Source organism: Camelus bactrianus, chromosome X, assembly GCF_048773025.1.
Source record: "Camelus bactrianus isolate YW-2024 breed Bactrian camel chromosome X, ASM4877302v1, whole genome shotgun sequence".
NCBI classification, from domain to species: domain Eukaryota; kingdom Metazoa; phylum Chordata; class Mammalia; order Artiodactyla; family Camelidae; genus Camelus; species Camelus bactrianus.
The window spans coordinates 53,544,212-53,566,329 of NC_133575.1; the positions used below are offsets into that span (position 1 = coordinate 53,544,212).

General features: G+C 41.2%; 1 protein-coding gene across 16 annotated transcripts in view; it reads left to right on the top strand.

The window, feature by feature from the left end:
• The window catches only part of LOC141576231 (uncharacterized), a 166,607-nt gene that overhangs the window by 75,792 nt on the left and 68,697 nt on the right, over positions 1–22,118 (top strand). For 15 of the 16 annotated variants that reach the window (XR_012504558.1, XR_012504559.1, XR_012504557.1 and 12 more), the window contains 2 exons: positions 2,213–2,437; positions 8,618–9,243. Coding sequence is in view for 3 of the 16 variants with exons in the window: in XM_074358964.1 (XP_074215065.1) it covers positions 2,213–2,307 (95 nt within the window). In the remaining 13 variants the exon portion in view is untranslated. The remainder of the gene's footprint in view (positions 1–2,212; positions 2,438–8,617; positions 9,244–22,118) is intronic. The other variant, XM_074358960.1, reaches the window with a different exon arrangement.

The window sequence follows — 22,118 nt, forward strand, 5'->3', positions numbered from 1 at the left end:
CCAACCTATCCCCACTTCTTAACTATACCCTTTCTCTTGTTAAACTCCAGCCTGGGTTTCAGCCTGCCTGTGGCATTGATTTTCCCTGTCTGTAGACTCTTCCTTTCACTGGTTCATGATAATGTTACATGTGGGCTGAGGAAACTTGCTAGATGTCAAGAAAGAGCAAATCCATTGTATGCTAGTATTTTTAGAGTGTGGTAATCTTTTATCGATTGAAATTAAATCAGGCTAACCCCCTGAGCCCTCCCGTGAGCTCCTTTCGCCTTCCTACACGTGATACTGCTCTGGTTGCTGCATGTGCCCTTCCCCCAGCCTTGGTTTTGGAGTTGAGTAAGTCACCATCAGTGGAGCCCTCTCTAAAAGAAGAAGAGAACATTTGCTCCTTCTCCCTGGTTGGGGACTTGGATGAGATGAGGTACCAGATAAAGAATGGAGCCCCACCTCATTCTGACCCCCGCTCTTACTGTTCCTTTCTCCAGGGGAAAAGAGTACAATTCAACAGTATAAAGATTGATTGTGAGCTAATGAGATAGACAAGATAACCGAACATTTATTAAATATCCTTTCATGCCAGAAACAAATGTATTATACACACAAAAAGCACATAAAGCACGGTAGTACTGTGGTTACAATCGTGGGTCCGAGTTCGAGTCCTGCTCTGGAGTGACTAGTCCTGTGAGATGGAGAACTGGTAGGTCGGCTTAGCCTCTCCCGGACTTGTTTTCTGTCCTGCAGAGACGGGGCTCGCTAGGCGTCCCCCTCCCCGTAGAGGCGCTGTGGAGTGTAAATGACGCACATGGGCAGCCCGAGTACAGCTGCTCGTTCCTCGTAAGTACAGGATAGCATAGCTTTTGCGGTGACGGCTTTATGACCGCCCCGTGTAGACTCTCAGTGCTCCAAAGGGATGCCTTGTGGTTTGGAGGTGGGATTCTCACTTCTGTAAATACCCAAGGATTGTGTTATTGGGCCCTTTCTGATTTGAATCTATTCTTTAGAAAGTACATATTTTAGATTTTTTTTCAAGCATGCATGATTTTTTCTTTTAATATTTATAGTTCTACCCTCTCATGTCTTGGTGTGATATTTCATATAATGTAGGAAACAATCCTAAGCCACCTGCCTCTTCACAATTCTCCGTGGTGGTTTTCCTTCCTGACTAGAAGAGGGTTTTGCATAGGAAATTTACTTTGTTCCCCTTTTCTTGGAGTCTCTCTGTCTGTCTGCCCATCTCTCACCTGTCCAACTGTACATTTATCTACCCACTCATTCTTCTGACTTGTTCCAAGAAACATTTTAGGCAGCTTACAGAAGAACAGATACCAAGAAAACAGGTGAGAAAATGGGGCCAAGTTCAGACAGTGAGGCTAGGAGGCGAGCCTGTGTGAGGGTTGCAGGCGTGAGACACACGCGTCTGCCCTGTGACTTATAAGATCGACAGCAAGTGTGTGCCTGAGGCGCCCAGCAGACACAGGGAAACAGGGTTTGTGGGAGATTCTCACTGGCTGTGAAATAAATAAGTGGCTTAGGAGAAGCCCAGCCTTTCCAGCTGCTAAGGCTTAGAAGAATATTTTGAGTGTCTTCCAAAATCAGAGTATTGCATCGTTTCATTTGTCATAGTTCTACGTGTCGTTGGTTACATTCTATACCTGGAAATTTCTCCAAAACTGCTTCCCACGTAAGTCCCATGGCTCGGGAATGGAGTGGTTCTGCTCATTGATGGCTGTTGGCCACAAACAGAAAAGGACAACCTCAAAGGAGACTGGGACTTTTCAGTCATGTTTTGTCAGTGCTGTTGACTTCAGAAAATGCTTTCACAGTTTCTCTCCATCTGAGGTGGCAGCGTGCTCTCTTACCAGCATCAGGAGCTCAGTGCCACTGCATGGTGGGTGCTGACTGAACTGCCGTCAAGACAGGTGAACTGGTCACTGCAGACGTGGTGATTTCACGTAGAGCATTTCATGTTCTTAAATAGAAATTTTCAACAGGAAGTCAATTCACTGAGTTAATTAACGTTTAATAAATATGATGCTTTTTGAAAAGACAATTATAGGCACATTATAAGCTGTGAAGGATTTAAAAACGGTTTCATTACTTAAATTTCAGGAGGGAAGATGCACAGTTTATGTTATTTATGCCTCTCTTTTAAAGTAACAAAGAAACAAGACAGAAAAGGCAGGGGATGATTTCTGTTCTTCCTCTCGGCTTGCAGGTGCCCTCACCTCCAGTGGCATCCATCCAGACACCAGCACTGACACTGGCCGTGCTCAGAACTGCCTCAGCCCTGAAGACACAACTGACAAATAGAAGGGGGCCACGCCCTGTTACAGCAGGTGCTCTCACTTTGTGGGTCCTTATGTAACTGCGCGGTGTTAATCAGGATCGCCCGTTCTACATTGTGTGACGCTGCTGCCGTGTCTCCTAGTTACTTGTTTCTGTAAGTACTCGTGTATTATTCTCCAATGTGCTTTACTACACATCTAAAAATGCTTTTTTCAGATGAAAAATAATGTGTATTTAATATAATAATTCTGAAAAAAGGGACAAAAGAGGCTATCCTGGTCCCACTACTTAGAGATAATAAATAGCACTTTAACATCTATTTTCTGTTCTTTTCGTCAGTGTGTATCACCTCTGTCATAAAAACCAGCGAGCACTCTGTGCCTGTTTACTGTGTGGAGACCTCCATTTTCCATTCGGCTTATTACGTGTTTTTCTACAATATTCTATCTCCCCTGGCATGATTTTTAATGACCAATATAGCATTCTGCCTTGTGGATGCATCGTCCATTTTACTTCGGACTTAAATAAAGTTTTAAATTCCAAGTATACTTAACTGAAATACTGAAAAGAAAACAGCGGTGGTACAGAAAGGCCCCTACCTCCCTTCCCCTTAATTCCTGAGAGTAAAAGCTGTTGACAATGTGGTGTATATATTTCATGACCTTTTTGCCTATGACATATATATATATACACAAAGACACACAAACACACACACACATAAATATGAGAAATTTATGTATATATGTGTGTGTATATGCTTTATTGAAAAATAAGACCATACTGTAAGTTTTTCTGCAGCTCACTTTATTCACTCAGGGGTGTATCATAGACGTCCTCCCACTGCAGACTCACCCGGTCCTTTCAGATAGAGTGGAGGGGTCTTCTGATGTGCAGGTGCGGTCTCTTGTGCAAGAACACCTTTGGTGGGAGAGTGCTGTGGACATGGCCCTGGACCACGCCGAAACGCCGGCTCCCTCAGGGCCCGCAGCTCGCCGTGATTTACCGCATCATTGTCTTGATGGTGGACACTTAGATTTTCTCCATTTTCCACTGTCAGAAAGGATGTTGCACTGGCATCATTCTTGTACAGACATTCCTGTGATCTTGTATGAGTATTCCTTTAGTTAAGGCTTCTGGAAATTTAGTCCCTGGATGTGACATTTACATTCATCACAGGCTCCTTTCAAGTGACTCTAGAAATTCCTTCTCCAGTGGGGAATGAAAAGATGTAGAATAACTTATGTAACCAATTCTCTATCACTGGATATGATTTCACTTCAGCTTTTCTACCCACCATTGTAAACAGTGCTGTGTAAATGCCCTGATGAGTACATCTTTTTGAGCTGATTTCTTTTTTTCTAAAGGAAACGATTCCTAGAAGTGGAGTTGAGTCAGTGTGTATGCACGTTTTTTAGAGTTTACATATTCATTGAAATGTCATCCTCCAAAAAGTTCGCTCACAGTTTGTTCTCCCACAGATGGACACTAGCTAGAATAACTTTTACAAATATTTGCCACTATGATGAGCAAAAGTGCTTTTTCAATATTTTAGCTTGCATTTGATTACCAGTGAGGTACTGAGCATTTTTCACTCATTAGCCATTTGACTTTTTAAAAATGAATGATCCCTTTTGTTCTTTGCACACAGTTAAGTGAGGGAGCTACTTGTTGCTTTGTGACAGCTCTTTGTATGTTATGAACATTAACATCTTGTCTTCAGCAACAAGTGTCACAGAGCTTTTTCTTGTCATTTCTTGCCTTTCATTTTGTTCAGTAGGTTATATATTTTCGTTGTGGCCCAAAATATTCTTAAGATATAAATGTCTTCCTTATGGGTTTTATATTTGGCATTATTCTTAGAAATACTTTCTTATAATGGAATAAATCTCTTCGGTAGGTTTTTTAATCTCTAAGATGGAGATGATAATACTACTTGTTATAGTGAGGGTAAGTTGAGTTAATATGAGCAAAGTGTTGTATTTACTGTTACTATTACTTTTTAATATTTATATCACTGTCTGTAATTTTTCTTGTGGTCATTATGACAGGAATAGAATTTATTCTTTCCAGGTGAGTCTCTGATTGTCCCAGGACAATTATTGAATTCATATTTTTCTCTTTGATTTGAAATCCCACAAAATACTTCTGTACACTAGAGTCTATTTTTGAGCTCGTGGTTCCTTTCTGTCAATCTTCCTTACTTATTCCAACACCATATCTTACATATTGTAAAAATTTATTTAATAATTGACAGTCTGATTTGTTTTTGATTCTTTTCTTCCATCCCAAATTTTCTTAGCCAGTATTATCACTTTATTATTCCTGAAGAATTCAAAAATATTTTGCTCAAGTTAAAAAAAATCAGATAAGAGTTTTCATGGGATTTTTTACTAAGTTTTGAATTATTTTTAGGATAACCTATATCTTTACAAAACTGCTTTCCTCCATGCAATATGTTGATGTCTCTACATTTACACCTCTTATTTTACCCTTCAGCACAGTCCTGTAGATTTCTTCATTTAGAACATGGGCAAAATTTTTGAGTTTATCCCAGATTATTGTTTATGTTTTTGTTAATTTTGTAAGTGAGAATTGTTTGCTATTGTATTTTCTAACTGCTTAAAACTGACAATTAGAAAGGCAGATTCGGTTTGTAAATACTCACTTTGTAACTTGTCATTTAAAATTGGAAGTATTAAATACTTGCTCCAGAATCCTTTCTATTCTGTTTTTAAAAATTTGTTTCCAAGATTATCAAAATGGTCATAGCTAAGTAGTATAGGTGGGGAGAGAGATGGAGAGAGGTAGTGTGGCTCTTGTGCAAACTGTGAGCAGTTTCATGGCTGCCTTTAGGGTGGAGAAGCTGCAGAAGAGCCCAGGTTAGACCAGGGGTGGCTTTGTATGCACTTGAAAGCCAGCTTTCTGGCCTTTATGGTGAAGCCTGGTGGGCGTGGCAGGTAGATGATCAAGGTCTGATGAAGGTCATTGGCTGCACAGAGTGCTGTGTCTGTGAGAACTGGAGACCATCACCATGGGAAACGCTTGGTGCCAGGAACACTGCAGGGGAGCTGGGGATCCTGTGTGTTAAGGATTTTCCTGTCCTGGGAGTGGGAAGTTCAGACTCTGCATTCAGATCTGAGTTTGAATTCATCCTCTCTTGTTTACTGGTCCTCTGACTTTTGTCAAGTTATATACCCTCTTTGAACTCCTGTTTTCTTGTCTCTCAAAACAGGAGAATTACAGCCTGCTGCTAGAGTGTTTGTTCAGGGTAAATGATTTGTGTCTATAAGATTCCATGTACAGTCACAAGCTCAGTGAGAAATAGGCTGTCGCTTCTTCTGCAACTCGGTGCTCGACAAGACATCGGGGGAAAGCCAGTCCCTAAATTGTATGTGACGCAAGTAGGAACAAAATTAATGTTTTGCCTTTCCCTAGCAGTGTTCTTACTCCTTTGCTTCATTTACCTCTTTCCTCCTTTCCTTTCCCCTCTTTCACCAAAAGAGCTTGAGTCTGTCTCAGAACACTAGATCCAAATTGTTTTAAAGGTTGGCTCATCCCCTTGAAATGACAGTGACATAAAAAAATCTATTCACATCCCAGAATTAATTGTATTTGATTTATACACACACACACACACACACACACACACACATACACACATACATATCAGGCTACCTCCCACTTGCTGAGGGAGAAGGACCACTTTTTCTGAGTTTTCATTCACTGAGCATGAGAGCAAAGTCTCTTAAGCAGACTTTCTCCTGCTTCATGCATGGTATTTTATTGGATTTCTCTGTGTCCATAGAATTATTCTCCTATTAGAAGAGAGGAAGTGGAGACATAGACATTCTGCTGAGACATCGGTGTCATCATATTTGAGTTGGAAAGGACTTAAGACAGCATAGAGTCGTAACTTTTTATGGGTGAGGATCCATGATGGTGTAACTTGGACAAGAACCTAGGTCTTCTGCCATCGTGTCCACGTGGATGAAGAGGCAACTGGTTGGGGGATGGCAGGGATCCTTCTTGCTTGAGTTCCAGGGTCTTGCTAGTTTTCATTGCTCAGCTGCCTTTAGTTTATGTCCATGTGCCCTCTCATGGGAAGGTCACTCTGTCCTGATAGATTGAGTTTCTTATCAGCAAAAAGCTCTGGACCCACTCACATTTCCCAGAGTTTTTCTGCTGTCCTGCTGACACTTTATGTAAGTGAGACCTAAGAAAACTACTGGATATAAAATCCTTATTTTTATCATTTGCCCTCGAGTTCCATAGGAATGATGTGCTGTTTCAGGCTGTCTAAGGCAAGATCTGAACAAAGATAGGGTGATAGGCTGTGCTGCTAGACCATCACAAGTGGAATGGGATTTCCACCTTATTTTTTAAAATCAGGCAGACGAGTTCAAATCTTGCCTTTACCAGTTACTAGCTTTGTGACCTTGAGGAAGAAAGTTTACTTTTTTGTGTCCAAATTTCTTTATCTGTAAATAAGTTCAGTGTTTATTTTAGGGTTTTTGTTTTAGAATTGAATGAGCTAATTCCCTCATTTATACCTAAAATAATGATCACGTGGTTCTATGCTGGTGCCTTGGTAGTTGATTACTAAGGGACTCGGCAATGAGAATGGGGGTGGGGGACCCCTGGATCATAGAGCTTATATTCCAGGATATGCTTGTAAAAGACTGGATGTGCAGTGGATTTTTAGTAAATGTCCAATCTTTTCCTAATCCCCATTGATTGTATATATATTTATACTAATATATGAACTTTTTTTGTTGCAATTTAAATTTCTTTGTAGTATTTAAAATATGTAGCTATAACAAAAATACGTGAAATAAAATGACTTGATTTTTATTTTCCTTTCAATAAGCAAAACAAAAGAAAATAGAAAAGAAAGAAACTTTTGAAGGACTAGAAATAATTTTAATTTCCATGGAATCAAGTCTCTATATTAAGTTTTTTGGTTTTGTTGTTAAACGGCATGTAAAATTAATAGGTTGCGACTTCAGTGTTGATAGCTAGGTGAGTTTCTTGTTATTGTTGTCTTTGATGAATTATTTGCACTAGATCATAAATGATGTGCATGCTACATATTGGAAATGAGGAAACAGTGGAGACATACTACCTCCAATGTATTTTGTTACCGAGTCCAAACTCGTTCTGCTTGCCACAAGACAGGCCAATAAATTGGGAGATGAGGTGTTGGGTCAAGGAATAGTGACTTTATTTGAAAAGCTGGCAGACCCAGAAGATGTCAGACTGATGTCCTGGAGAGCCCTCTTCCCCAAGTCAGAATTCAGTCTCCTTTTATAGTGAAAGGGGGAGGGGGTGTGGTTGGTTGTTGCAAACTTCTTGCTGTACGAATTGTTTGTCCTTGGTATCCTTTGTTGTTGCAGCTGTCCATGTGGGTCAAATCATGATGCCCCTGTAAAACCTCCAACAAAACAAAGGTTATTCTCTATTTTGCGACTTGAAACTCTCTACATAAGTGCAGAAGAGCTAACGTCCTTAAAGATCAGAGCCCGGAGAATAGGCTCTCCTTTATATTTCAGGCTAATGGCAACTTTCTTTCACAAAAGGTGCAGAGCTAGCAAGTCTGAGCCTAGAAAACAGGGCACAGGGTTAAAGCCAAAGAACAGATCTAACACGGAGTCATATTTCTTCTTTCCTATTACAATTTCTTTTTCCATCTCATAGATAATTTTAGTAAGAAACATAAGCAGTTTTGTAATTTTGCTTCTTAATAACCGATAAGTGGGCTGACTACATTTTTGTGAGCAGGGAAGCTGTGCGGGCCTTTGGGACTCAGCAAACTCTTGTTGAGGGTGGTTGACCCTGCAACATGTCTAATGCCCCCAGGAGTGTTGGTGAGGGTCCCCCCAGCTTGGGGCTCTATTCAGGGAACAGCATATGGGCATTTACCTCTGGAGTCCTCTTTTTCGTCTGCAGGAAGTTTTTTCAGACACTGTGATTGAAAAATCACTCCAGCTGGGGATAATTAGGGAAAAAAGGAAGAGGAAAAGTGTTTGGAGTAGAGTAGAAGAGAAATGCAGAAGATCAGGGAGCCTGGGGGCTTGGCAGCGGGGCCTAGGAAGAGAGGGTAACAGAGGTGGGGAGAGGCCCGGTTCCGGAACCAGCTCCTGCACCTGTCCCCGCACCAAAGCCACACAGCTTTTAATTGGCCTGGGCCACTCTCCCGGCTGGATGTCACCCTAGGCAGAACCTTGAGAAGTGAAGTTGAGGGGTGGGCAGCACTCACCTAGGGGGTCACTGAGGACTTTGATCAAGTCCACAGTGCCTTTTCTGATCATGTGTCTTCACTTGCCCTTTATCTCAGGATCTGAGGAGCAGGAGCAAGGTACTCAGGGAGAGATCCAGGAAGACATCCGACTGTGTTAAAAGAGGACAGACACAGTGACACGAGGAGCGAAGACACTTGCAGCAAAGTAAAATGACTTCACAACTACTGCATCAGAGCTGCAGGTGTGAGAGAGCCTAAGCCTGTCTCAGAGTGCAGGGGACAAGCGGAAAGGAATGGCAAAATTTCCACTGACAATTTAAATTTTGTTAAATAGCCTGCTACTGTTGGTTGTATCACTTGAATGAATGCAGGTATATTTCTGTGGGCATTTATAGGTTCACTCAACCCCACCAGCCCCTCTTGCCCCCATCAGGGGTGGGTTTTCTCAACCACAGTGCCCCTCCTGCTTGGTGGGGCCAAGCTGCGGGTCCTCGCCTGGGGCCGGGCTGCTGCAAGGCACTGAGTCCCCGAGGCACGGCCTGCGAGACATGACAGGAACATCTCTGCTCTTGACTGGGGGCCTCCTTTTCCCCCTGCAGTGTAAGAATGCTGGTGACTCAGAAGCATGCATCCAAGCCATCCTTCCGTGTCCTCACCATTTAGAAGCAGAGCCTGAATCTTCTGAATTTCTCCAGAATGTGGTTTACAATCACCTTCGACAAGTGAGTGTGTGTCCTCTTACAATTGGAGGAATTACTGCCGTTTTCCTGGAACTTACTCACCACTAGTCCATCTGATGTTTCTGTGCTAGTATTCAGTATGGCATGCTAAAAGTTCTGGAGTCAGATATTGAAACCCTGATGAAGAGGATTATTTTATTTCTTTATATGATAGCCTTTTACTTTCAAAATTCAGAATTTTCGGTTCTTTCAGGATTTTAGGGGGGTTGGAGAAACAACTATGCTCTTACCGTCCTTGCGACCTGTTGCTTTATGCCTCTAACCCGTCTTCTGTCACTTGTTAGGCGGTTCCATTTGTAACACTGTCCAGGTTGTTCATATTATAAAACATAAAGTCTGTGAAAGTACAGTTCCTTTTATTCCGAAGGCATTCCACAGATACTACTTAAATCTGGGTGTGGTTTCAAGAAGACAGATCTATTAGAACATGTACTTGCAGGTTGCTAGTGCAAAATCCCCAAAGCAAAAGTCTAGCTCAACATCTAAAATCTTTCTAATCTACCTTGGATTTGTATGGATAGTTGAAGCAGTTTGCTAAGAACTCAAGACCAGGGTTAGAATACAGGTTCTTGTAGCTCAGCAGGTCCTCCCAAGCTGATACTCTGCCAGGGGGCAGGGCCGAGGGGAGAGGGCGGGTCCTGCCCTCCCTGAGCTGATAGTTTCATGGCAAAGAACTTCACCAGGTGAAGAATTTGGAGTTTCTTCTAAGAACAGTGGGTTTGAAAAGAGTCTTAAAAGCATGGGAGTGACAGAATCCCATTTGTCTCAAGTAGGGAAGAGCGGCTGGGGGGCCACTGGGAGACTCACGAGTCCATGTGGGCAGTATTGGTGGCTTCCACCTGAGTGGTGGGACGGTCAGTGGGAAAAAGGGAATAGATTGAAGACATGTCAGATAGTAAAATGAAAGGATGAATGATGTCTGTGAGGGTAGGATGGAGTAAGGCCAGGGTTTCTGGGTGGATTAACAAGGTAAATGATGGTCTTGCTGTGTTCTGAAGAGGGAAAGCTGCAGAGGGAGTTCTGGGGGAAAACTGATGAGTTCAGCTGTGGGTAAAATGAAAGGCTGTTAGATGTGTGGTCTGGCAGCTCAGGTGAGAGCCAGTAATGAGTAGGGGGGAGGGGAGAGAGACCTTCAAATCATTTTGTCTTGTGAATATAGAAAAAAGTGTGAGTAATACACTTACGCCTCTATATTCTGGATTTAAAACCCATTAACATTTTGCTATATTGACTGCAGAGGTTCTTAATTCTTTTAAAAGAAATAAAATAAATAGAAACAAAATAGTGGAGTTTATGAACATCTTAGAGTTGATGTGTGTCCTTGTATGTATTTTGATACCTCATCTGTTTATAACCATAATCTATTAAAAGTTAACTAGTTTAGCATAAGAGTTAAACAGAGGGATGAGACACACACTGTTGGGGGTTGAAGCTGATCTCCTTGGGCAAATTATGTAGCCTCTCAGTGCCTTAGTTCCATCTTCTGTGACTGCCCCCTGGCCCCTCATCACAGCTGATTTCCTAGATTAGAAGTTGGGAGAGAGGCTGCTGTAGGGAGTGAGAAGTGGCAACTGCCAGGTACACTGAAGAGAGAGACAAAAACAGATTAAAGCCGATAAACTAAGTACAAAGAAATACACTCAGAGAGAAAGAATCCCACAGTCTTATGAGCCACTTAGCATAAGGGAAACAAAACCACGTGGACCCAAACTTCTTGAGCATGTGAGTATTGTGGGTGGAAATGTGTCATCAGAAAAGGGTTGAGAAAAGGCCTTTTGGTTTCCCTTGATGTTTCCGATAAGGATGGACAGCAGAAGTGAAAACCCCCCGCTTCAAAGTGAAAGCTGCTGTTTTGTGTGAAACTGATCAAAGGTTGGTAACCAGTCATTAGGATTGCTGGCAAGTGAACAGCCTTCTGGATTTTGTGGGGCACCTACTGTGACTTCCTGGTGACCTGCTGGGTAGGGGCTGGGAGATGGGCAGTAGGTCTGCCGGGTGACCCGGGCATAACCCCGGGCTCTGAAGCTGCTGGTCTGACTAGCAGACCTGGGCACAAGCAGTCTTAATGGGGCAGCTCGGGATTTGGCCTGGGACACCTGCCACACTGAGGGCGAGAGGAGGGCTCCCCTGAGGGGGTGTCCATGTGGAGAGTGGAAAAATCCACCTGCAGGGACGGAAGAGCCTCTGAGCAGGGGGCCGGATGTACAGGCATGACTGGCCTGAGCACGGAGTGTTCGGGAAGCCGGAAGTCATACGGTGGCCGGAGCAGCCTTGTTCCTGAGAAACTGGAGGGAAAAGATGCTGAAAAGGCAGGCTGCAGGCCGACCCTGTGGTGGGTCATGACTGACAGTCAAGGACTGGTCAGGCAGGCACGAGAGAATCCTGTGGGCGTCCCAGCTGTGGCGTCACACCGGAGGGAGGAGCAGAGTTATAGACTATGCCACTTATTAGCTGTGTGACTTTGAGCAAGATCACCCCACCTCTCTCTATATATCTTCATGTGTAAAGTGACAGAGTAACAAGCTCGTGTCATCAGAAGGCTTAGTTTAGCTCTGATCCTCTGTGTCCAGTCCTGTCAGTGCTGCCCTGCAAGGTTCTGCAGTGGCTGCTCTTACCCTGAGATGGGAGGGCGTAGAGGGATATTGTAGCACACGAGGGCAGGAGGGGTGTGCTTTAAAAACAGACATGTAGCCGCCTGCAGCTGCAGACCTGCAGGTAGTTTGGTTGAAGATCGTGGAGAGGACTTTGGAGGCCTTAGCATCGTCTTAAGACTTGCTTTCCCTTGGGGACCGGAATTGCCTTTGCAGATTAATGTTGAAGATTTGGGCTTCTGGCAAAGCTGTTTTCAGAGATGGGTATATATGTAACATATCGTATAAAATAAAATGCTTTTATTTAATGTGTGGGACTTTGCAGCTGTTGGGAACAGCTGTGTTTGCCTGGTCTCCACGGAGGACACTAGGGGTCAGCAGAGCGTGCGGGAGGGCAGGCAGCCCACAGTGCTTTGGCGGGGTGTTCTCCCCAGTAGGGCACTCTGCTGAGTTGACTCTTCTCTGAGTTTGGTTACCAGATGAGCAGACAGCAAATTAATGAGTTCTGGTGGGATTGTATAATGACAGGAAGAAAGAGGGACCCGTAGTTTTCTGGACTAGTACATGCATTTTGTTCTTGATCCAGTGTGTTTCATTGCGGATTTGATGAGTTGTGTCTGTTCTGGATCTGATTTGGGCTAATCTGTATATTTGGAAAGGAACTGAGATGGAATTATTGCAGGCACCTTGTGCCTTAATAAGTCCAGTGCAAACATAAACACGGATGAAGCATACGTTTGGATTTAGTGGTGTAGAGAAGGGTTTCTAGACATTACAGGGGAAGGCAAGGCAGAATTCCTCTTCTTTGTGGGCAGGGAATTGGGTCCACCTGTTTTTTCTGTAACGTTTTCTGACAGCAGTTTATGGTAATTAACCAGCATTGACAAATTGTGGCACACATTGCATTTAAGAGCTGGCCGGCTGCAAACTTGTGTATTGGACAGGTGGATTTCACAGACAAGTGATCAGGTAGATGGGAGAGAGAAGGAGCACAGGCATGGGCACCCCAGCTTCAGGTTTAAATCGCCATTTCCACACCATAGGAATTTGGACTAGAATGTAACCTCACTTAGCCTGTTGGTGAATCAGTAAAATGGGCATGATAATATTCATTTCTTCCTGGGTTTGTTGTAAGTTGCATCAACTGAAATAAATGTGCAGCCTAAAAGTTAAGAGTTAAGTTTTATTTGGTGGGAGGACTCGAGCCGGGATGACAGCCTCTCAGATTGTTCTGAGGGACTGCTCCAAAGAGGTAGGGGAGGAGCTAGGATATATAGGAGCTTTACAACAAAGACCAGGAAGTTGGAACAATAAAAGATTGCTTGTTATCTAAAGAAAACCAGATATCTCAAGTTTAAAAATTTAGTGCTTTTCTATTTATGGGAGGAAGCAAATATTTGGGCTCACTGAATTCATTCCTTTGACAAGCACCTAGCTATCTAGGGCCAGTATCCTGTACTTTCTTATTCTGAGTCCCCTCAGAGGGCACCGTTGTGAGTGGCCACAGAGGCTGGGCTGCAGGCCTGTCCTCGCTGGGGGGTGGCAGCAGCCTCTGATGACTTGGTTTCAGCATTCTTTGTTTACTGACATGGTTGCAGTATTTTCATTCACATTGTAGTACTTTCATTCACAGTGCTCCCCCTTGGTCCTAAATTCGACCAATATTTTGAGAGACATTTCATGACCAATTTTGTTCCACGGTGCTAGGATGGCTCATTCCTAGTTCAGGTGAAGCATCTTCTGAGCTGCCATTCAAGGTGTTAGGTGTTTTATCAGGCCCTGTTGATACCAAAAGTTCTCTGGATTGCCTGTCTTACTAGTCTATTATGATCCAGGAAATGTTCACCCTTCGATGCTCATTCCCATATCTAGAATCATACTATTACAAATTTTTTATGCAGGGCTATAAATTTTACCTATTTCTTCAAGATGTTTAGCCATCATCAATTTTGTTGTAGGCCTAGTTACACAGTGGGAAATGTAAGAGAACAATTTTATAAAATAGACAGGGTATAAGTAATGCAGCTAGTAAAGTTAATAAAGTCACGAGTAAGAATTTAACAGTCGAGAAGATATATTTTGGGTTAAAATTTTGCTTGTGTTTCTGATTGAGTTTGAGTGATCTTATGAGAAAGTTCATATTTATGGTCAGGCTCAGAGCAGGTATTAATTGTCCAGGTGAGGTCTCCCACCTTGGAAGATCAACAGTGGCCTAAACAGAACTATAATTTCTTTTTAGAATAACGTTTCTGAGGGCCATCTAGTTAGAGCCTTGGAGTAGGGAAACCCACCAAGGTAACAAAGAAGTACTAGACATAGGTAATTTACCATAAACTTAACAATGGGAGTAGTTCATAATCAAAGGTAGGAGAAATTATCAAAGTAATTGGTATACAGGCCTGGTCCGGTGTCTTGGGTCAGCTGTCTACCTCAGATGTCGTCTTCTTCTCATCCTGGCCTGGTAGCTTTTTATGCATTTGGGCATTGTTTGAAGGTGAGCAGTGCTCTATAGGCGAGTGCACTGCAGGGGCAGTTTCTGATTGGAAATGAGTCCGAAAGTCCGTTTCCTTCAGCTTTCCTGTGTATGGTCTAGTTAATAGTACCTGATAAATGGTAGTTCCATTCAGGTTGGAGACAATTCTTTAAGTCATGCCTGTAGCAGTATGTATAAACCCCTGGCTGCAGGTCATGGGGCCTTGGAACTTTACCCAAGGATGGATTACTGAGCTTCAGAAACAAACCTACAGTATCCTTTTAATAATTCAATTAAACTCTACAGCAATGTGACATAACAGCAAGGAATGATCTGGGAAGTGTCTAGTAAATATAGACCTCAATTAACAAAACTAGAATTGAGTATCCACTAAAATGTAATCTTTTTCTCTCTAAAGTTACCCTCATTTTTCGCAAATATAGGCAAATCATGATTAATTTGTTTACAAGTTAAGTCTGATTATTTGATCATATAGGCTTTTTTTAAATTGGCTGTGTTGGAATTTTTAATAAGGAGTCTCAGTGCAGAATGTTAATAAGGCCAGGAAAGCCAAGTCAAGGGCTTGTCATAGATTTCTGCCTTACAGATTTAGGTAAATTCTTTTCTCTTTAAAATCCTTAAAATACCTTGAGATTTCTATATCTGTTAGGAGATGATCTTCCTCATTTGTCTGATAGAGCCACTGGGGACCTAAGAGTTTTTAGTCTCTTGAGGGATCAGGTAGAGGGAAAAGATAAATGTTCCAAGTCTGCTTACATAGGTATAATTTATCAAATTGGTGTGAATCATAACTAGTTTAAGGAGAAGAGTTTCTTTATGTCTGGGAAACAGGTTAAAAGCCATAGTATTTCAAAAAATCAAAAATTATAACCATATTCATCAGTTTACTCAGTCCCATGTAACTAATTCTTTTAATCAGAGTTTTCATTAGACCTTTAAAATTCCTTACGCAGTTTATTTCAGTGCTATAGTTTGAAATTTATTAGAAACCAGTACATCTCCTTGAAGAGAAAGCATTTTGCAAAATCATCAGAAGAAAACAATTAACTGTCTATTAATGACAAAAGATTTAACAGCATGTTTAAACACCGTTACACTATAATCAATAAAGAAACCTGGTCACAATAACCAGAATTATGACTGGTAACATTTCAGATATACCAGAATTTTAGGGAGTCCATATAATTTCTAGAATATCTATATTAATAATACTTTCTCATACAATATAAACTAGGAAGATTTACTATTCATTTGGCAATACTTCCCATGTTATTTAACATGCCAAATGAAACTTACTAGTTTAAAATCTCTCTTTGGGATGTTCCAGGGGCCCTCAGTAGCATCCCAAAATTACCTGGAGATTAAAAGAACTTAAATTAGAAATTGATATTTGGGGAGCTTGTTAAAAGATTTCAAAACACTTCGTCAGATAAATGTATAGATCACTGTAAAGAAGTACTTATTCATTAACAAGAAAATATTTCAAAGGTAAAGGCAGAACAGATCAGTTAAGTGGTATAAGAAGCTTTACAATCTGTTACTGAAGGTGGATTAACATTTTAAGAAAATTTTGTCCTCTTAATAGAGAGAAAACCAAATCTATTCTTGTACCAGCTTACTTCTAAGATTCAGTTACTTTGCCCAAATTGATTCTAAACTTAGCCAATTCTGACCACGTACAAAACTCTTTCCTCGGGGTTCCTCTTCCACAAGCCTTCCACAGATTTCTATTCTCATATTAGAGTGTCCCTTATTTTCTCTTCCATTCTGAAGTAACCGGCTTCAGGACAAAGTCACTATTTTTCATTATCAAAGTATAATTCCATTCCTTATATCTCCCTTTACACTCTTATCTTACTTTCCTAGGATACTGAGATCTTTCCCTTAATAATAGAGACTATTTCAGGGTGGCACCAACTATTTATTAATATTTCTAAACACCTTTAGTTTCTCTGTAAGAGGAAGTTAAATGTTAAGTAATTCATATTTGAATCTTATTTTATCTCAAAATGGCATAGCTATTTAATCAACTCCTCTCATTTAACTTAATTTAGCACAATTCTAGAATTTAAAGGTACCAAATATTTAGAGATTATCTTAAGCATACATTTTAAAAATATATTTAAAAGAATTTACCCAAAGCTCTCATCTCATTTGCATTTAATTTACTTAAAATTTTATCACACCACATTACTATTATTTTTTTTTTGACAAATCTGCAACACATATAACAGGATCTTATTTGACTTTCCTTAAACCTAAGTTCAGTAAGGGTATTATACTTAATATTGATGACTTTAAAGGCGTCTATATTAATTAGAACATACTTAAACCAAACAATACCAAGTATTATCTTAATATTGAATATTTTCAAGTTTATGTGAACCTGAAGGTCAATTTGGTCAGTTTTTATTTTAAAAATACTTAATTTGTAAGCTCTTATTTTTTACGTCAATTAAGCAGAGCTCTTTGACTTTGATTTTTTTTTAGCCATAGAAATACCTCATATCTATAATGTATATGCAAGCTTATAAATAGAAAAAAGCTAAAGATTTCATAGCTTCACTTTAAAACTTACCTATGAGATAGGTATAATAATAGTTGGAGTAAGCTGAATTTGCTTGCTCAAATCCCTAAGGCTTACTATTTTTGAAAAAGGCGTTTAAGATTTCTTGACAAAGTCTGAAGGACCCGTCAGAGTTCTGAGTTCTAAAATGCGAAAAATTTCTTTGGCCTTAAGTTTTATCTCGTTGAGCTAATTAGGCTCAGTCCTGGGTCACTGTTTGCTGTATTTACATTTCTGATCTACAAGAAAAAGACACACGTTTCCAGTTCCCCAGAGAACTGCTCTGTCACCTAGGCCCAATTGTATCTCCTTAATTTGCTTTTTTGTATCAGTGACAAGAACTGTAAACAAAGAATTCCATGTTTTAAAACTTTAAGGTTTACTTTATCATGTCTTCCAAAGCTTGCATAAGGCATTTAGTAAGGTCTCTTTTCCTTGAGTTATTAAGTTAAACCCAGGGTAAACCTCTTATTATTTTTTTTTTTTGTTTATTAGCCACTGAATATTTGTTTTTATTCTTACGTTTTATTGGACGGCTCATGTAACTCTATTTGTTTCCATTAGTTTATTCAGTTACTATTTTCTGAGGGACAGATATGTGCCCAGCCTTATAATACCAAGAAGGGAAGCGTTTTTCCATTGAAATATATCTATACCAAAATATAATTAAGCAAAAGGTTTCTATAAAGCCAATTTAAATATACCAATTTTACAAACTTTTATCTCAATTTTATTAACTCTTATAACTTTAATTTTAATATTTATTAGGTTTAATCAATAATTCTTATTTATAGAAGGAGTGACAGAAGCCTTTTTCTTTTTTCTTTTTCTTTTCTTTTCCTTTTGTGCACTGTATCTAATTTTATAGAAAAGTCTCTGGGATCACCAAGTTTAAATAAAACGGACTTGTTTGAACTTTAATTTTGGTGGGGCAGTAGTTGATCTCTTTGGTCTTTTTTTTTTTTTTTTTAACTTTACGTAGTGTAGTATCAAAACGTTGTATTTAAATCCAAAAATGTCCATTTTATTTATCACATTCAAAATAACCATTTAAAAATATTTACCCATTTGGGATAAGCCCATTATCCTTTTTTTTTATTAAGAAAAAATCTTTAGACAGTTTTACATTCCTTTTTCCAGTTACTCAACCTAATTAACATTAATTATTCTAAGTTTTTATTATCATCTCTAAAACCATTGATGGGAAAGGAAAAACACAAATGTAGCTTTTCAAAGCAGTTTCTTTTTATAACTAAGTTCTTAGGTTAACCATTAGATATATTTTTCTACTTTTAAACTTGATTTTAATAGGTACCAATAAAACAGCTGTTTATAATGAGAGCTCTTTCACCTTTCACCAATTTAAGTCTTTCCAAATTAAAGGATCCATCATATGGCCATCCATTTATATATATATATATAGTGATTTTAAACAAATAAGATGAAGAGGCTTTTCCAAATGAGAGTGGGGGTGTTGCCTAAATAAATTCAAAGTTCAGTCTCCAAAAGGTAAGCCTTTGTCATCCAGGCTGATGCAACAAAGTTTAAGATGGCAAAATGCCTGAAAATTGGTACTATAAAAGGATTGTTGAGAATCCCAATTTATTTGCGTGGCCACCATATGTACACAATACTTGTACCTTTTGCGTGGCAGAGTCCAAGTTCTCCTTTAAAAAAAAAGGAAACACATATATACATACATACACAAACATCAAATACACAGAGAAAGATAAAACGTTTACATTTCAAGGACTAAGGAAGAGAAATCCAAGTTCCCCCTAAAGGGGTTTTTGTTTTTATGAGTTCAGAATTCCAAAAAATGTTTTTATCAGGCCTGGTTAGTTACTTTCAGAGTGAGATTTTTTTTTTTTAATTCCCAATTAAAGTTGTAAGTTTTGTACGTATATAAACCTGGCTGGGGTATTAGTTGGAGGCTGGCAATCTGTCATTTATTTTTGTTCCTTTTCTTTTCTGTTTTTTTTTTTTTTTTTGAAAGTTCTATTCCCCATTGTAAGGTCGGGTTCTCAGAATAAAATTGCTAGTAAGTTTTCCCGCAGGGACAACTCTATGGCATGAAGTCTTTGCCTCTAACACTCCTGCAAGATTCTCTGTCACCCGAGAAAGCTGTTACCAGCTAGGAGAAGGGTCCCATTTTTGGAGTTGAAAGGTTCCTCCTAAGAGTTTTACTTTTATTCCGAAAAATTCAATGGAGGTAACCAAATTGAGGAAAGCATTAGACCAGCCTCTTACCTAACCACTCAGTCCTGAACCCAGTGTCTTTCAACTTGGACCCACTCGGAACGTCTCCACTGGGTATTTTCCTGGTATCTTTCAACCAGCCCCACATCGGACGTCTCCTCAAGGTGGGTATTTCCCGTTATCTTTCAACCAGGCCCCACCCAGTATGTCTCCACTGGGTGGGTAATGCCCCCCAGTATCTTTCAACTGGAGGGCCAGGTACCTGGATACACCGCCAAATAAAACTCAGGATCATCAACCAATATGGGAGATCCGAGAACCAGGAGAGACTCACCCAAATGCATCTGGACTCCCCGAGGAGGCGGATGGGCACAAAGGGCCACTGATGGTACCAAGGCTCCGGTTTCTCGGAGAGTTCAGGGGGAGAGAAGTCTGCTCTGGGTCCCTTCATGGTTTCCAAAACTGTTGACTGAAAAACATGTGCAGGCTAAAAGTTAAGAGTTATGTTTTATTTGGCGGGAGGACTCGAGCCGGGATGACAGCCTCTCAGAGCACTCTGAGGGACTGCTCCCAAGTGGTTGAGGAGGAGCTAGGATATATAGGAGCTTTAAAACAAAGACCAGGTAGTTGGAACAATAAAACATTGCTTGTTATCTAAAGAAAGCCAGGTGTCTCAAGTTAAAAAATTTAGTGCTTTTCTCTGTATGGGAAGAAGCAATCAATTGGGCTCACTGAATTCATTCTTTAGAAAAGCACCTAGCTATCTAGGGCAAGTATCCTGTCTTTTCTTATTCTGAGTCTGCTCAGAGGGCACCATTGTGAGTGGCTGTAGAGGCTGGACTGCAGGCCTGTCCTTGCTGGCTGGTGGAGGCAGCTGCTGATGTCTTGGTATCAGCATTCATTGTTTACTGACATGGTTGCAGTATTTTCATTCACATTGTAGTATTTTCGTTCACAGACTGATTATGGATAATCTGGAAACTTGGAAAGGAACCGAGATGGAATTACTGCAGGTATCTTCTACTTTAATATGCTGTGTGCAAACATAAACACGGATGAAGCATACATTTGAATTTAGTGTTGTAGGGAAGGGTTTCTGCACATTACGGGAGAAGGCAAGGCAGAATTCCTCTTCTTTGTGGGCAGGGATGTGGGTCCACCTGTCTTTTCTGTAGCAGTCTCTGAGAGCAGTTTCTGGTAATTAACCAACATTGACAAACGGTGGCACATATTGCATTTAAGAGCTGGCCGGCTGCAAACGTGTGTATTGGACAGGTGGAATTCATAGGCAAGTGGTCAGTTGGATTGGAGAGAGACGTAGCCCAGGCCTGGGCTCAGATTCAGGTTTAAATCGCCATTTCCTCACCAAAGGGCCTTGGACTAGAGTGTAACCTCTCTTAACCTGTTGGTGAATCTGTGAAATGGGCATGATAATATTCGTTTCTTCCTGGGTTTCTTGTAAGTTGTAAACAGTATTATAACACACATGAAGCACTTAACAAACAGGCACTTAGCAGTGTTCACTGTGTCCGTCAGCCCCACTTAGCGTGTGTCAGAGCCGTAAAGGCAGCATGAGTCTGTTGAGGACGCACTGGTAGCCTCCTGAATAGGTTGTGAATTTGGTGATTTCCTTTAATCCTTGTAATTCTATGTGCCATGGGCCGTTATTTTCATGGACAGATGAGGAATCTCAGGGTAAAGAAGACTGTAATTTGCCCAATGTCAGGCCATAATTTTGGGTGCAGGGGCCTCGGTTCAGCATGGGCCCCTGGGCTTTATGCCCTCTCGGTTCAGCACCAGAGCCAGAAGTGGGGCCACCTGCCTCCCAGCCCAGAATATCCAGTAGGCAACAAGACACACCTGGACATGTGCTGCTTAAGCAAAAGCTCCAGAGGGGAGGCACGTACTAAAGGGATAAACATAAAAACAGACGACTGCAAACTGTGATCAGCTCTGAGAAGGAAAGGAACACGCCTCGCCGTGCAGAGCTGGGAGCTTTCCCGTCGGGGCTGCTCTGGGGGCGTTCATCTCAGCTAAACAAGCTACGCTCCTACACCAAGGCAGGAAGGCAGGGCACGTGTGACCAGGTAGACTGGGTCTCGATGATCATACTCACTCGCCATTAAGCGGCAGCTGTCACGGGCACTTACCTAGTAAACAGATGTCGGCCATAATCATCACGCACTTTGCTTGGTAGTTTTATTGGCCTCATATTTGAGATGAGGTAATTGAAGCTGGGGAGATTGCTGCATGCCCGTGATTACCGTGCAAATACCCCAACTGGTCTTTCAACCTAGACTGGTGATGGCTGTCATATCCCAGCCCTGTGAATGGCATTGGGTAGCTTCTCCCAAGTGGCCCAAATGACTGACATTGATTTTCTTAATTCGTAGGAAATGGTGTGTGACGATAAGAGAAAAAGGTAGTAAGAAATTGTTTGGAAAAATAGAACAAAATCCAATACTTCCTCAGCTGGGGAAGCGTACCCAGTTTCACTCATCCCACTAACAGCCTGGCACCTCCTCCCTGCCAACTCCGTGTTCAGAAGCCACTCTGAGCCTTTGAAGAACATTTTGCCTCATGACACTGTTGACTAGGTCCTGCGAACTCTCTGTCCCTGGTTAACTCTCTCTTGAAAGCCATTTAAATTTTAGGCAGGCTCCTCCGCTCAGATGTAAGAATAGCCTCTTTAAACTTCTTGATGCAGCTCCTTAATGAAGATCTTGCGAAGGAAACCTAGCCAAAACCTGGGATGTATGCACATAGTGACTGTAACCACAGCACTTTGTGAAGTTCAGAATCAGAGGGGTGGGAGACTCAGGAAAGGCATTTTAAGGTAGAAAGGGGAAAGTGAAAGGACACAGGCTGTGTGAGACTGAAACATCTCGGTACCAGCCAGCAAGGCACCTGCGTTCAGGATGGTGTGTGGGGAGTGCACAGTTCTCACAAAGAAAGAAGTGGTGGGATAGGATGGAGAACAGTTAGGTTCTTGACTTGGGAAGGAAAA